Source organism: Prosopis cineraria, unplaced genomic scaffold (assembly GCF_029017545.1).
Source record: "Prosopis cineraria cultivar Desert tree isolate PC_DT_omini unplaced genomic scaffold, ASM2901754v1 PC12, whole genome shotgun sequence".
Classification (NCBI taxonomy): domain Eukaryota; kingdom Viridiplantae; phylum Streptophyta; class Magnoliopsida; order Fabales; family Fabaceae; genus Prosopis; species Prosopis cineraria.
The window spans coordinates 6,376,083-6,390,181 of record NW_026555343.1 but is presented as its reverse complement, the minus strand read 5'-3'; the positions used below and the strand labels follow the sequence as shown (position 1 = coordinate 6,390,181).

General features: G+C 31.3%; 1 protein-coding gene across 1 annotated transcript; it reads right to left on the bottom strand.

Moving 5' to 3' along the window:
• Positions 1 to 12,364: 12,364 nt before the first annotated feature.
• LOC129287560 (ethylene-responsive transcription factor 1-like) lies at positions 12,365 to 13,743 on the bottom strand. Its single transcript, XM_054923765.1, has one exon. It carries the CDS (start codon positions 13,731 to 13,733, stop codon positions 13,044 to 13,046), a length of 690 nt encoding a protein of 229 aa, XP_054779740.1. The 5' UTR covers positions 13,734 to 13,743; the 3' UTR covers positions 12,365 to 13,043.
• Positions 13,744 to 14,099: the final 356 nt, after the last annotated feature.

The window sequence follows — 14,099 nt, the reverse complement described above, 5'->3', positions numbered from 1 at the left end:
GAAGCAAAATTAACATTCAAACTCTTTAAATATTCTTTAAATTTCTCATTACCCTTTAAATTCTCGCTGAACCCTCCAACAATTTCTATCAAGTATTCAACAATAGCAAATAATATTGAACCCCAACCATTAACACTTCTCTGATTCCATTTTTGACAAAAACCTCAATTATCATATAACCTGACAATTTTCCTCTTCGGTGCTATACAAATCCAATGAGTAAATCAACTTTACAACTTATATGTAAAGACATATACTTTCTTAAGCAGCATTAATTCCTTTAAGCTCTAATATGAAATTAAACAATTTTATTTTCACCAATTTCTTCTTTCAAGCATTTTCATAGATACCTTGAGTGCATCACCATAAACTATAGCATGAAATCAACATTCAAAACTACCAACAGCTTCAAATATTTAATTCTACAACCAAGATTCAGCTCAATATCAAAATAAATTAGCATCCATCATTAACCAAACAACACCTCAGTTTTCTCAAAGTCAAGACAGCAATAATGAGCAGAGATGCCTCTTTCGGCCAGCAGAGGAAGAAGAATGGACCAGCAACTTACCACAAACCAAAATACAATAGCTTCAGCCACACCTAAGCTCACGAATGACACCAAAGGAGAGGAGAAAAGCTTCATCCCTGCTGTTCAAAGGAGAAGAAGGAGCACAAAATTAGGGACCCGAAAGGAGAAAGACTTGAGCTCACCATACACCCACGGTGTCCAGCAACTTAGGAGGAAGAAAAGTGGCAGCTGAACGAGGATCAATGCAGACCGACGGTGACCATCGGAAATTGAAGAGAAGAACAAAAGGAGTGCGATGAGGTTAAGAATCAGAGGTTTCGTGTCGGTGAAGAGATGGAAGAAAATAAGATAACTCAAGGCTCTGTTTCTCGCACGAGAATAAGAAAAATCTGAACCAAAAGTATTTTGGGAAAATTACAAGAAATGTAGTAGGAAAATTACAAAGAAATGGACAAGAAAAATTACAAGGTAGGGACAAAATTTTTCTATAATTTAAAACAAAGTATCAATTGGAAGAAGAATTAATTTAGTCAATTTAAAATTTCAGGTCATTACACAGCTTGTAATTGACTGCACAGTTTTGAAAATTATTGTATATTCCTCTGGTCTTATTTATAAGTCACTTTTAACATGTTTCATTAATATCAAAGAGAACCTTAAAATTAATTAACTCTGTCAAAAAATTTAATAAGTTTTAATTTTTTCCTTATTAAATATAAACACTTTTATAAAATATTTTCTCTTTCTAACATTTAATGGAAGGTAAAAAAAAATTTATGAAAAAAATTTAATAATGTGACTTATAAATTTGACAAAAATTTTTTTTCTCTCTCTGCCCTATAAATAGGATCAAAGAAAGTGCGATGCACTTGTAGTTAGTGCTAATTTATTGTGTTGAATCTTCGATAATGAACTAATAATTATACATAAGATAAAATGCAAAACACAAAAGAAAAGAGAGTAGTGAAACATTATGAGCGAGCCTGGAATTATATTTCTGTTTATTTTGATGAGAGACGAGAGATAGAGCATCATACACTGGAATTTGACATCCACATCTTAACGGAAAACATTAAAGTAGCATTTGGATTTGTGGATTTAAATTTAAATTTTAGATTTGAAATCTTATAGTTTGAATCTTACATTTAAAATTCATGTATTTTAAATTTTTTGGTTTGATAATTTAAAAAATTTCGAATGATGAAAATAGATGAGTTCATATTCAAAATGAAAATAAATAATTGAGAATAAAAAATGAGAAAAGATAAAAGAATCATAGAGGTATTGATAATAAAAATATGAAGTGAACAAGATATTTAAACTAACTGAAATTTTAAATAATTAGAATATAGATGAATTTAAAATTATAAAAAAATTGTAATAAATAAATGGATTTGATTTAAATCAAATCTAAATTCATAGGTTTTTGTGTATCCAAATGTGGGCCATAGACCAAATCCAAATTCACATTAATCTAAACGGACCATAAAGTAAGTGTATGAATGTTTTTACTTATATCCCTCTTTTTATTTAATCTAATTTTATTAGATTCAAGATTTTTTTTCCTAGGTCAACTTCACTCGATATATAGATAGATCGAACATGATGGCATATATTATTGAAGCTAATTTCCCATATCATTTATAATTGTAAGAATACGATCTAATCTAAGCTAGTTGTTGTGCGTCAGTCCATCACTTGTTTGAATTTTGAAAATCGAGTCAGACTCACAATGTGACCATCCTAATTATTCTTAAACAGATCTCTGTCTCGATTACACATCACATTTAAATTGTGTTCATTTATTATTATTTGTTTGCACTTTTTTATTAATTTCTTTTGTTGAAGAATTATATTGAAGTCTTCTCCCTCTAATCCACTCCCTCTAATCCACACGTGCATTTTCAAAGATAAGTCTGAAAAAGTTGTTCGCTAATTTAATCAACTATATATTATAATAATTATTCCATTTATTTTATTTCCCAAAGATTTGGGTTTCAATGACATGTGCTTGTGCTGGCCCTGCAATCTACATTCTTATAATCAAATATGTTGTCCTCAATATTATCATTTAATATAACGTGCACGTTTCTTATTTTAAGCTTATCATATTGTTTAAACCATATTTGTAAACTTTTTCAGGTCCAGATCCGAGGATTTTAAAAAAAATTATGATTAGAATTTTATAATTAATTATGAAAATGATAGAAAGTGGGAGATCAAAAGGCACCAAGCCAATGCCACTAATCATCTTAACATATTTTTCTTTCATTAGGTCAAATATTTGCATATTAAATTTTCCAGTCATTTTGTTATTGTATTCTCGTTAAAATTCATTTTCGTTCAAGATCATGAGTTCATGACTATACTGAATCAAAACCATGTTGATTATTGGACATTATTAGGGGTACTTGACTAGTGGAATAATTAGTGTTGTTGTAGTTTTTTGTGTGTCGAGTAGCTTTTGTGAAAATATTTTTGCCAATGTTGAAAAATATTTTAGGAAAAGCAGTATATTTTCTATTTTAAATTTTGGAACGTAACATTCAAATTCCAAAATGTATTTTTTGTGAAAATATTTTTAATAAAGTTCGAAAATATTTTCATTTGAATTTTTTTTTTGTTATTCTGTTCTCTTCTAGCTTTCAATGTTCCCTCTCCCTCTGGAGTTCTCATGAGTTCTTTCCATTTGAATATTTTGTGGAGTAATCACACTCAACCAATATGACATAATAACTCTAAAGAAAAGTGTCCTTACTTAGCTTGGACGCATCTTGGACCAGATTGAACCATCATTTAGCAATATTGACCTTTTCTGTTCGCTTGTTTATTGTTGTTAGTGCCTCTCTTTTGTCTTGAGTTGTACTTTTGTCAGTTTTTTTTTTTTGTTTCTTATCTTTCGTTTTAGTTGTGTTTTTTGTTTGTCTGTGTTTTAAGTTTTAGTTCTAAAGGCTTTTTTATTTTTAATCATTTTATCGTGAATATTACTGGTCTGGTTTGTTGTGGATATCATTTGTCCGATTTTTTTGTAATTATCAGGGAGAATGACAGTTAAGTTGATCCCAGAAAAAAATAATAACAGTTAGGTCTTCTTAACAATTTTTTTAAAAAATTAGTTGTAAATATCATTTTAAAAAATTACAGAATTAAAAGTTTCAATTATAAATACGATATTTAAATTCTGAATATATCAATTAGTTTGCAATTTGAATTTTTATTTATAACCGCTTGAATTGACATAGACAATTTATTTTATAAAAATTTTTGTTGAAAACTTCACTGTTATTAATTCATCATTTGAGACTTTGTCATTCTCCCTAATTATTAATTAGCTTGAGAGAAAGTAAACAACGCAATAGAAAAATTTCTCCCTATGTATAATAAAAAAAAAATTTGGTTGAGGAACCTAATTAGTTCATCAAAATTAATGTCAAATTAATCATAATAGAAAATTTTCTCACAACTCTAAAACTGCAGCTAGACGATCAAAAAAAAAAATCATGAGTTGACTCCATCACACAATTACGGGCAACGATATAATTAACAATTAACAAGATATAAACATAGAGAAAGCAATCTTATCCATCATATTTAAAAATATATAGTTAAGAGTTTATTGATTTATAGAACATATTGAACCCTTGATTTTCGTATTCAAATTCTACCTTGTTATACCTTTAGAAAGAACCTAAAACTTCATTCACACACCATATTTCAAGCTTCTGACATGGCTTCTATATGTTGCTAACACATTTGTAGAGCATCCAGGCTTTTCTTCAAGAGGGTGGCGCCGCTTCTTTCCGACAACTGTTCTTGCAGGCTCCGGTGGTGGCTCCGCCGCTCTGAGCCAATGAGGTGAGGAAAATTGAGCTTTGCTTTTCTACCCTTCATCTTGAAAGCAGCTCTATCATAAGCCAATGCTCCATCCTCCTCCCTCTCATTAGTTCCGAGCCATGTCCTTGCACCGTTCCTCTTCGGGTCCCGGATCTCAGCCGTGAACTTTCCCATGGCTGCCACTTGCCACCTCGGTAGTTCCTCCATCTAGGTGGAGCGTTATTTTCACACACCACAGATCCTGCGGTATTACCATTGACCTTACCAATCGTCATAACCACCCGAATTCATACTGTCATCATTATTCCCGCCGGAAAATGACATACCACTGGAGTTACTAACACCCTGCTCCAGCAAAGCAGCGTCGTAGTTCAGATTCCAAGTAGGGTTGCCGCTGAATAAACCATTTATGAGAGAGTCATGAAGGAAGGATCATCTTCAGTCAGATATTGTTGAACTACTGATTCGAAGGGAGAAAGACGAGGGTTCATTTTGAGAAGCTAAGAGGTTCGTCTCAGTGAAACACACATGGCTTTGTTATATGTATTTGTATGTATGTATGTATGTATGTATGTGTTTAATGACTTGTATGTATGTATGCATATACTTGTCTTAAGTTTGTTGATTCCATGAAACTTCACTTGTTAATTTGGAGTGGTTGTCGTCGCGTGTGATTGGTTTATTCAAACAAATATTATATATTTGTGGGTATAAAAGGGTTAATTATGATATATGCTATAATGGCTTCTCTATGTAAAATATTAAATACTAGTAATAATAATTTAACTGCTCGCTGATTAGATGCTTTAATTTGTTGTGAAAGCAGTGTGACAACACAAGCAACCAGTCAAAGATTTAAGGGTTAAAAGGCAATATATAAAATAAAGTTGTCAGCCCAGGGCACACAATATTATAAAGTGAAAAAGGGGACATAAATGCCCATAACATTACATGGTGGGTGCAAAAGTGACCCAAACATTAACTTTTCCCTAACGGCATTAGTTTTCAGTGTAAAATGTTGACTGTGTATGCCATGTGTCAATCTTTACTAATATGAACTAAAAAAGGACAAAAATATCCATGAAGTGATCAACTAAGGGCATCTAGTAACCTAAAGTGAAAAGAGTAAAAATATCAATAACATTACTAGAATTGGTGCAAAAGTGACCAATTTATCAAATTCCTTAAATGTTTATCGTTTAGTGAAACATTTGATATATTTTTACTCCTTTAAACAACAAGTACTTATAAGAATCATTGCTTAAACATTGATGATCATCAAGAAGAGAAAAATGCCAATCTGATTTTTAAGCACATGTGCATTTTTCTAGAATGTATCATCAACTTACAAAATTCATAACTAATTCTATAAAAATCATTTTGTGGTGATTCAATCTCTAAATTGTTCTTAGGAAGTCCTCTAAAAGGGAAAAATAATCCCTAACTTCAAACATCCATCTATATTTAATGAGGAATTTTCATTTCTCACTGCTTCAGTTATTGCCAGAAATTTTTTTTAGTTTTCCAACCTTATTTTGTAAAAATTTTATCTCATAATATACAAGTACAAATTTAGTGATCTAGGACTTCATTTGAAGCTTGAAATGTCCTCTAAGTGACTAAAAATTTCAAGGTAATAATCACCACATACTACTACAAGACCCTTACTAATGTTGTTCCTTGGATAAATATTTTATTCTTATAGTTTTTACCACACATAAAAATATTTACATATCAAGATATAATCTATCCATGATTATAATTGAACTATGGATATATTTGTAATCTTCTTGCATAGTTACAACTAAAAATTAAATCATGGAATTAGTTATATATATTACAACTCCAAAATATATCAAAATATAATTAAGAAGCAAGGTAAAAAAAGATACATTATTCATTGCTCTCTTTCCTTGTTATGGTTCTTCGATGAACTTGCAGCTATTATTTGTAACATGAAAAGAGGGGTGAGATTTATAATAGTATTAATTTATTCCAAGCTTCAAGCAATAATGGTCCACTCATATAAATAAGCTTAGACCATGAATTATGAAATTCAGCAAGTATATACATACAATGGCTAAAGTGTCATACTAGGAATACAACATATCATTAACTCATAAATTTTTTATAATTCATGGAAATAAAAATTTTATAACATCAAGTCAACCAATATTGCTATCACAAGAATTAGAGAAATATTACCTTGGTTCAAAACACTTCCTTGTCCCAACTTTTCTTGAAAATAAACTTCTTTAGGCTTCTCACAAAAATCAAAGCCTAGAAGAATTATCCAATCACCATTATATCATTTTCCACAATCTAATATGAATTCATAATTTCATATATACAAAATAAATTCTCTAAGAATTTTTGTACTGTTCTACACAGTTAAATAATTTCACCTATTAGTGTTTGCTTCTACCATCTAATAATTAGAAACTCTCACTCTAATAATTAGAGTTTGCTTAATTGTGCTTTCCCCACGGCAAAATTCTGTATGATAATATTAAAAATATTAGAAAAATAATCAAAACATTTCTCATTCTTCTACAGCCATGGTCAACCACCCATTTTCTTTTCTTTTTATTGTTCCATATTTACTACTTGAATGACGTGCTTCCTCTCTTAGCCAAAAGAAGACAAAAAGTCATATCTCTTTTGTATACTTGCGCAACGTAGGGACCATTTCAGTTTCAACAAAATCATGAATGAGTCAAATTCTGAATGAGTAGATGTAATAAAAAAAAAAAAAATATACTACCCTGTTCAACACTATCTGTTACCGAAAAACAGAGCATGAGGGGGAAAAAATCTATAACTTATTTTCTGGTTTCTATCTTAAGTGAGTTTTAACTTAGTACCTTTCAATCATTAATTCTACCTCAAAAATACCCATTCATGAGCTTCGGAGAAAATCTGAACAGTTTTTTCCAATCCCACATTTTATCTTCTAAGAGTCATAAATTTATGCTTATCTCACTCCAAGCATTCACAGTCTTGAATTTCTAACTTATCTCCCCAAACTCCTTCTAAAAACTGAGAATCACCTGAAACCACCAAGTTCAGTTGAAAGCTTGAGTTGAGTAAGTCCAGATTCTGGTTTTGCATGCAGGATTTGAGCAAGAATGGAGGCTGTTTAGCTGGATTTAAATTCTCTCTCTCTCTCTCTCTCTCTAAGCTGTTTCAGACTCCATGGAAGCAAAGCTCATTCTCTCTCTCCACTCACTCTATGCGACAAGAAATGAAGAAAGAAGAAGGAAGTGATGTCCTTTAATCAACCTCTCTGTGCCACTTCCACGTGTTCATGAGGTTTAGATCCACGTGACCACACTCAAAGAGCCAAAAGAAAAGAATAAATAAAGTACAACCCATTTCTTTTAACAAGTCTTGAGTCTTGTGGCTCAACTTGAGCTTATATCTTAATATTATAAAGTCTTATAAATAATTCATTTGGATATTTTCTAATCAGTAAGCATATAAAATAAAATAAAAATCTGGACATGACATTTAGCTAACGTTTAAGTAAAAGTTGACCATTTTTTCATTGACATGAAAAAAAATATTTTTAGGTGAAATTCTATGTAGATTAATCAATTACTGTGTGAATATTATATGACAAAATGTCATTTTGATCGAACATCAAATTAAATTGCTCGTTTCTTTGCAATAGTGGTGAAAATCATTTGAAAATTTAAAACTTATCATAAATAAAATTGCTTAAGATTGAGAGATTGTTCTTAAGGTAGGGTGGCATAGGAGGTGTGCTTAGTCTTGATCTTCGATTGTGTACAACTTATCTTATTGTGTTGAATCTTAGGTTTTGACAGATTGGTGACTATTACACCTACTAAAGTAACATTATAGATACTTATATAATGATCGATCAATCTTTTTAAAAATTTACCTGCAAATATTTTTTGTCTACATTAGCAAAAAAAACAGTGAACTTCTATTTATATGTCAGCTAAACAGTTATATTTAAGGATTTGATGAATTAGTCACTTTTGCACCAAGTAACATTATGGGTATTTTTGCACCCTTTTCATTACTTTAAGCTACTGGATGTCCCAAGCTGACCATTTTATGGGTATTTTTGTCTCTTTTTTTAGTCTACATTAGTAAAGACTAACACGTGGCATGCACAGTCAGCATTTAACATCAAAAACTAATGCCGTTAGAGCAAAGTTTATAATTTGGTTACTTTTGTACCCACTCACATAATGTTATAGGTATTTATGCTCTTTTGCTCACTTTATGATACTAGAAACTTCTAACCGACTATTTTGTGTGTAGATTTGTCCTTTAACCCAAGATTTAAAAGTTCATTATTCAAAGACTTGCTATGCCATTTTTGACAAATAAAATTACAACTCATTCTAATACATTTGGAATTTTATTAGTCCTTTTATACTTTAACCCAAGATTTAAAAGTTCATTATTCAAAGACTTGCTATGCCATTTTTGACAAATAAAATTACAACTCATTCTAATACATTTGGAATTTTATTAGTCCTTTTATATTATAGCTGAAAATTTCTTTTCTTGAAGTGTTAATGAGTCCTAAGATTATATTATGGGTGTGAATTCTTGGACACCTCTCCTAATAAAGGTTTAAATCTTAGTTCCTTACATTGTAAGGAATTAACCCTTTCTATTAAATTCAATTCATGTTGGTTAAAAAATAATTTTTTTAATGTCTACTATGTCTTATTGTTTAATAATTTATGTTTTTATTATTTTTTAAAGTAAAAGTATATTTTTAAATTATTTTTTTTTTTTTACTTAATTAAATTTCAAATACATCCTAGCCCAATGAAATGGCCAAATTATTTAATCCCACTTTGTGTCGGTTTATTTAAACAAAGGGACTACACACACACACACACACAGAGTAATGGGGCCACGCACGTGTAGGGGACCAACTGAAAAAAAGATAATGACTGAGAATACTTGGCTTAAAATATATTTATAGGGAATATTTGAACACCGCGCGTGCGACTAAATATTACATACCCAAAACTGCAAGATTATCCCATTTTGTCACAATTAAAATAACATTTTATAATCTTCACATTTTAATTCAGTCAGAATTATATATCATATTCTTATAAAAAAAGAATTATATATCATATAATATATATATATATATATATATATAAGGTTTGAATCTGATTACAATATGTGCTTAACCGTGTTTTGAACATGATTTCTTCCCAACAAAAAAAGACACATGTGATAATCAATATATATATATATATATATATTACTTTTGCATTATCCATAAGTGAGAAAGTATTTAATTAATTCCGTGCTTAACATAAAAAGGAAACAACAAAATAAGGATAATCAATTTTCCAGAACAGAAGTCATTAATATAAATTGATGAAACTTTTTGTTCACTATTATTTTCTTTTTGATTATCACCAAAAATTGAATAATTAAATATTTTCTTACATTTTGAGATATTTTATCACAATAAATTAATCAATAATATGCTTTTGCAAATATAATATTGGTTTATCACATTTTCCATGCATCAAATGTATTTTATGTTGAATTAAATTAAATGTTTTGTGGACCAATGTATACCACAACTACTCTAATGAAATGTTGACGACCTTATTCTCTTAGAGATCTATAAACCATAACTATATATTGAAAGTAAGTTGACCAATGACCGTACCTATCTATATTTTTCATGCATGGGTCATGGTGGGCTTCATATATATTATTATAAATAGACTAAGATTGACTGCTTTTATTAGTCTGTAAAGCAAAATTAATTAAGGCATGTTAATTTGAAAATTATTTTAATTACAAGAGAATTGTTAACTAAGACTCAGCCTGTAATTGACTAGAATTAATTTAAGTGTATGTTTGAAAATTATACGGCACTTACTCTTAGTGTTGAATCTTCAACGACGAACATATATAACAACATAGGAAAAACTTAGACTGGACATTTTTGGGTACTTGGTAAATATTCAACGAAGTTTTGTCAAAAATAACGCTACGTCTTGACTGGACATTTTTGGGTATATAGTGATTGTTGTTGTTGATCCTGAAATGAAAATAAATATCATCTTCAGTAACTAATATTCTATATCAATTCAAATTGGAGTTGTGAGTACATGTATGGGTAAATAAATAAACACGTTTTCACACGTACAGTACGAATTTCGATAATTGAATAAATTGTGTTGTTCATGATTTGTTATTATGTGGCATGTTTTATATTTTATATTTTTATTATATTTACCAGACATGTTTTCGTGTAGTGTTATGGAGTTGGTTTTTTAAATTATTAAATACTATATGATACTAATTATTAATCCTTCTATTTCCAAAAATTTACATTTGGGGTATTATATTCATATGCTCGCATTGGCCCTGCAATCAATGCTCGATCAACGAATATGTTATCCTCAATAATAAAACTTTTTAGTGGAAATGAGAATTCATTCAATCAATCAAAAGAAGGCTGTGCAAGGATCCTCAATAATATTATTTAATTTAATATTATAACACTTTTAAAATGTTAATTTTATAATACACACACGTTATATGTAACAAATCAATGATTTAAAAGAACAACTAACAAAATTATAATAAGCAGTCAAATATATGTTGAGTGTTGAGTGATGTACCAAGCTTGACGCCTACGAGGCACGTATCTCAGCTCCAAGTTCCGAAACCCATAAATTGTCAACAGATAATAATTAAATTTAAAAATAAAATTAAATAAATAATTAATTAATACTCCCTTCGCCCCAAATTACAAAAAACTTTTAAGAGAAATTTGTCATTTCAAAATATAAGATGCTTTGAAAAGATTAATATTTTATTAAATAGACTTACTTCAATATTACTCTTTATCTCTCTCTATTTAATACTAATTAGGTGTAGATTTAAGGTTATTGAATGAAAGGTATTTTTAAAAGTTTACATTTTTATTTTGAAAAAATAAAGTTGTTAAGTGTGTTTAATGAGGTTTATTAATATATGAGATTTTGTTTAACAATGTCTTATAGTTTAAAACGGAAGGACATTTTATTTTACTTTTGATTAAGAAAGCAAAATATTTCTAGACTTAATCATCTGCTACCAGAATATTGTCGGTATAGGTTATAGATGTATTTATCTTTTGATGGTTCCAACCAAAAAAGAAAATGATGATGATGAACGATCACAGAAATGAATAATTCATGGTATTTAAAATGAATGATATATTTTTATAAACTCATTTTAGCATCAACCAATTTTTTTTAAAAAAACGAGGAGTACATTTGGTCAGTAACTAATGAGTTCCACAGGGGAAAAATATTACTTGCGCCTTTAATTGTACTTAATTAAATATTATTTGTAATATGAATAATAGTTATTAGGTTGAAATAAAAGACTCCAAAGACACATAAATGATACAGATAGTAGCAGTCCGATCCCTTAAGCATCAATGATTCAAGGTTTGATTCTTGGAGGCATGTATGGAGAGCATGGCTAGATGATAGAGGACAATTTTTTAAATGGTGTTCAAATTTCTCTAAAAATTAATCTCATATGACTATTGGCTGTGAAGATACCTTTAAAAAAAATTCGCACACATATTATACAAAGTGCATGTAAATGTTGAGGGGCTGGAAAAAACATAATGCCTAAACAACACCAAGAAAAAATTAAAAACTCGATGGGGCCCATAGCCCCTCCCAGTCCTCTCCTCACCCCGATCTTTATTAGTACTAAAATCAAATGAGTATTTTCACTGGTTTAATAAACTATTTTTGCCTATGATTGATTTGATCACGGTTTTAACTATTAAGCCTGAATCATTACTTTGACCTAAATCCAATAATAATTGTTTTTATATCTTTTATTTTATTAGATATAAAATTAAAAATAAAAATAATTTCTTTGCCATCACTTAATAAGCCGCAAAAGCATCAGAATCGGCAAATAGAGTAGAGTCGCAGTGAACAATAATATTGAGAAGAAGAAAGACCAGCAACAGCCCAAAAAAAAAAAAAAACAAAACAAAACAAAGGACCAAAAAGTCAAGAACATGTTTCCTAGCCTTCAAGAGATTTGAGAGATCATCAACTAGGATTTTAACTCAATCTTTCGAGTACACCAACCAGTAACTGCCTTTTGGAATCTTCCCTCCCAGCACCCTCAAGGACCCTCCACAGTTTCTCTGCGCATAGCCAAATCCAGCCGAAGAGATTGTTCCAAGCTTGAAGTCCACACATCATGACAAGTTCGCGTCTCTTGATTTCACGATCCAGACCCAAATCATTCACATCTCGTCTTGATTTCCTTCACACACGCATCGTACCTTAACCCACACCAAAACCAAACCTCAGCTCCGAGCCATGTCGAAGGAACACGACTCGCCGATCATGAGGAGTTCCCTCCGGTGATGAGGGAAGGGAGAAAGAGAAACCCATGGCAAACCACACTCTGCAAGCTTTGCCGCCGGGGGCTTACTCTCACAAGGGAATGAAAACCCTAGGAGAGAAAGGGTGTGCCCGAAACTTCGTTCAAATATGTTGCCGACTTGGCACTTGGATGTAATTGGAGGTAGACGTTTAATAGAACAATAAAGCAATAACCAAGATGAATGATTTTGCTTTTATTGGAAGAGAAAAAAATGGAGGAAAAGACCCATGTTATGCCTTCATCAACATGACCATTCCAAGCTTCTAATGTGGCTTCTATTGGTTGCTAACTTATTCAATAGACCAACCAGGCTCTTCTTCTTACTTGAACCTTGAGATCCATCATCATCCTTCTCTGGCGACCGTGATGAAGGTTCCGGCGAGTGTCGCCGCTTCTGATGGGCGACTACTCTTGTCGGCTCCGGCGGGGGTGGTTCCGACCCAATTAGGTGAGGAAAATTGAGCTTTGCTTTTCTACCCTTCATCTTGAAAGCGGCTCTGTCATAAGCCAAAGCTGCGTCCTGTTCCCTCTCGTAAGTCCCTAACCACGTTCTCGCGCCGTTCCTCTCTGGGTCCCGGATCTCCGCCGCAAACTTCCCCCACGGCCGACGCCTCACGCCTCTGTAACTCCTCCATCTAGGTGGCGCGTTCCCTTCACTTGCCACAGACTGATCTGCAGCAGTGTTAACATCAGCCCCACCACTACCACCTGCTTTCATGGTGTTTTCATGCCGTTCACTGGAAAACACCGTACCGCCGGAGTTACAACGAACGCCATGTTCCGGCAAAGCAGTGACGTCGCCGATACGGTTAGAAGTAGAGGTGGTCTTGAAGAAGGAATTATTATTATTATTCATGAGAGACGCAGAGGAAGGATCATTGTGTTGCTGAAGTAATGGCGATTCAAAAGCAGAATAATTGTTAGGTATCATTTTCAGAAGCTGACGAGTTTGCTGTGGGAGTACAGAAGCACACATGAGTTGTGAAAGATGACTTTTTTATATGTTCGAAGGGACATTGATGATATTATTTTATTCTTGCATTTGTTGCTTCCATGAAACTTCAATTTTAATTGGTTCTTAAGTTAATTTCCTCGCGTGTGATTTGTTCACTCAAACAAATATTATTTATTCAACGGCTTCTTTTATATAATATTTTTAAGAAAATCATGATCTTTAAAAATTAGCTAAGAAAGATTGTTTTTCTTTTAACGTCTGTTTTCGTAGTTATATTAGTTAATTATGTGTTTTATTTTTTACTATTTTTAAAGCAAAAGTACTATAATGTTTTTTTTTATT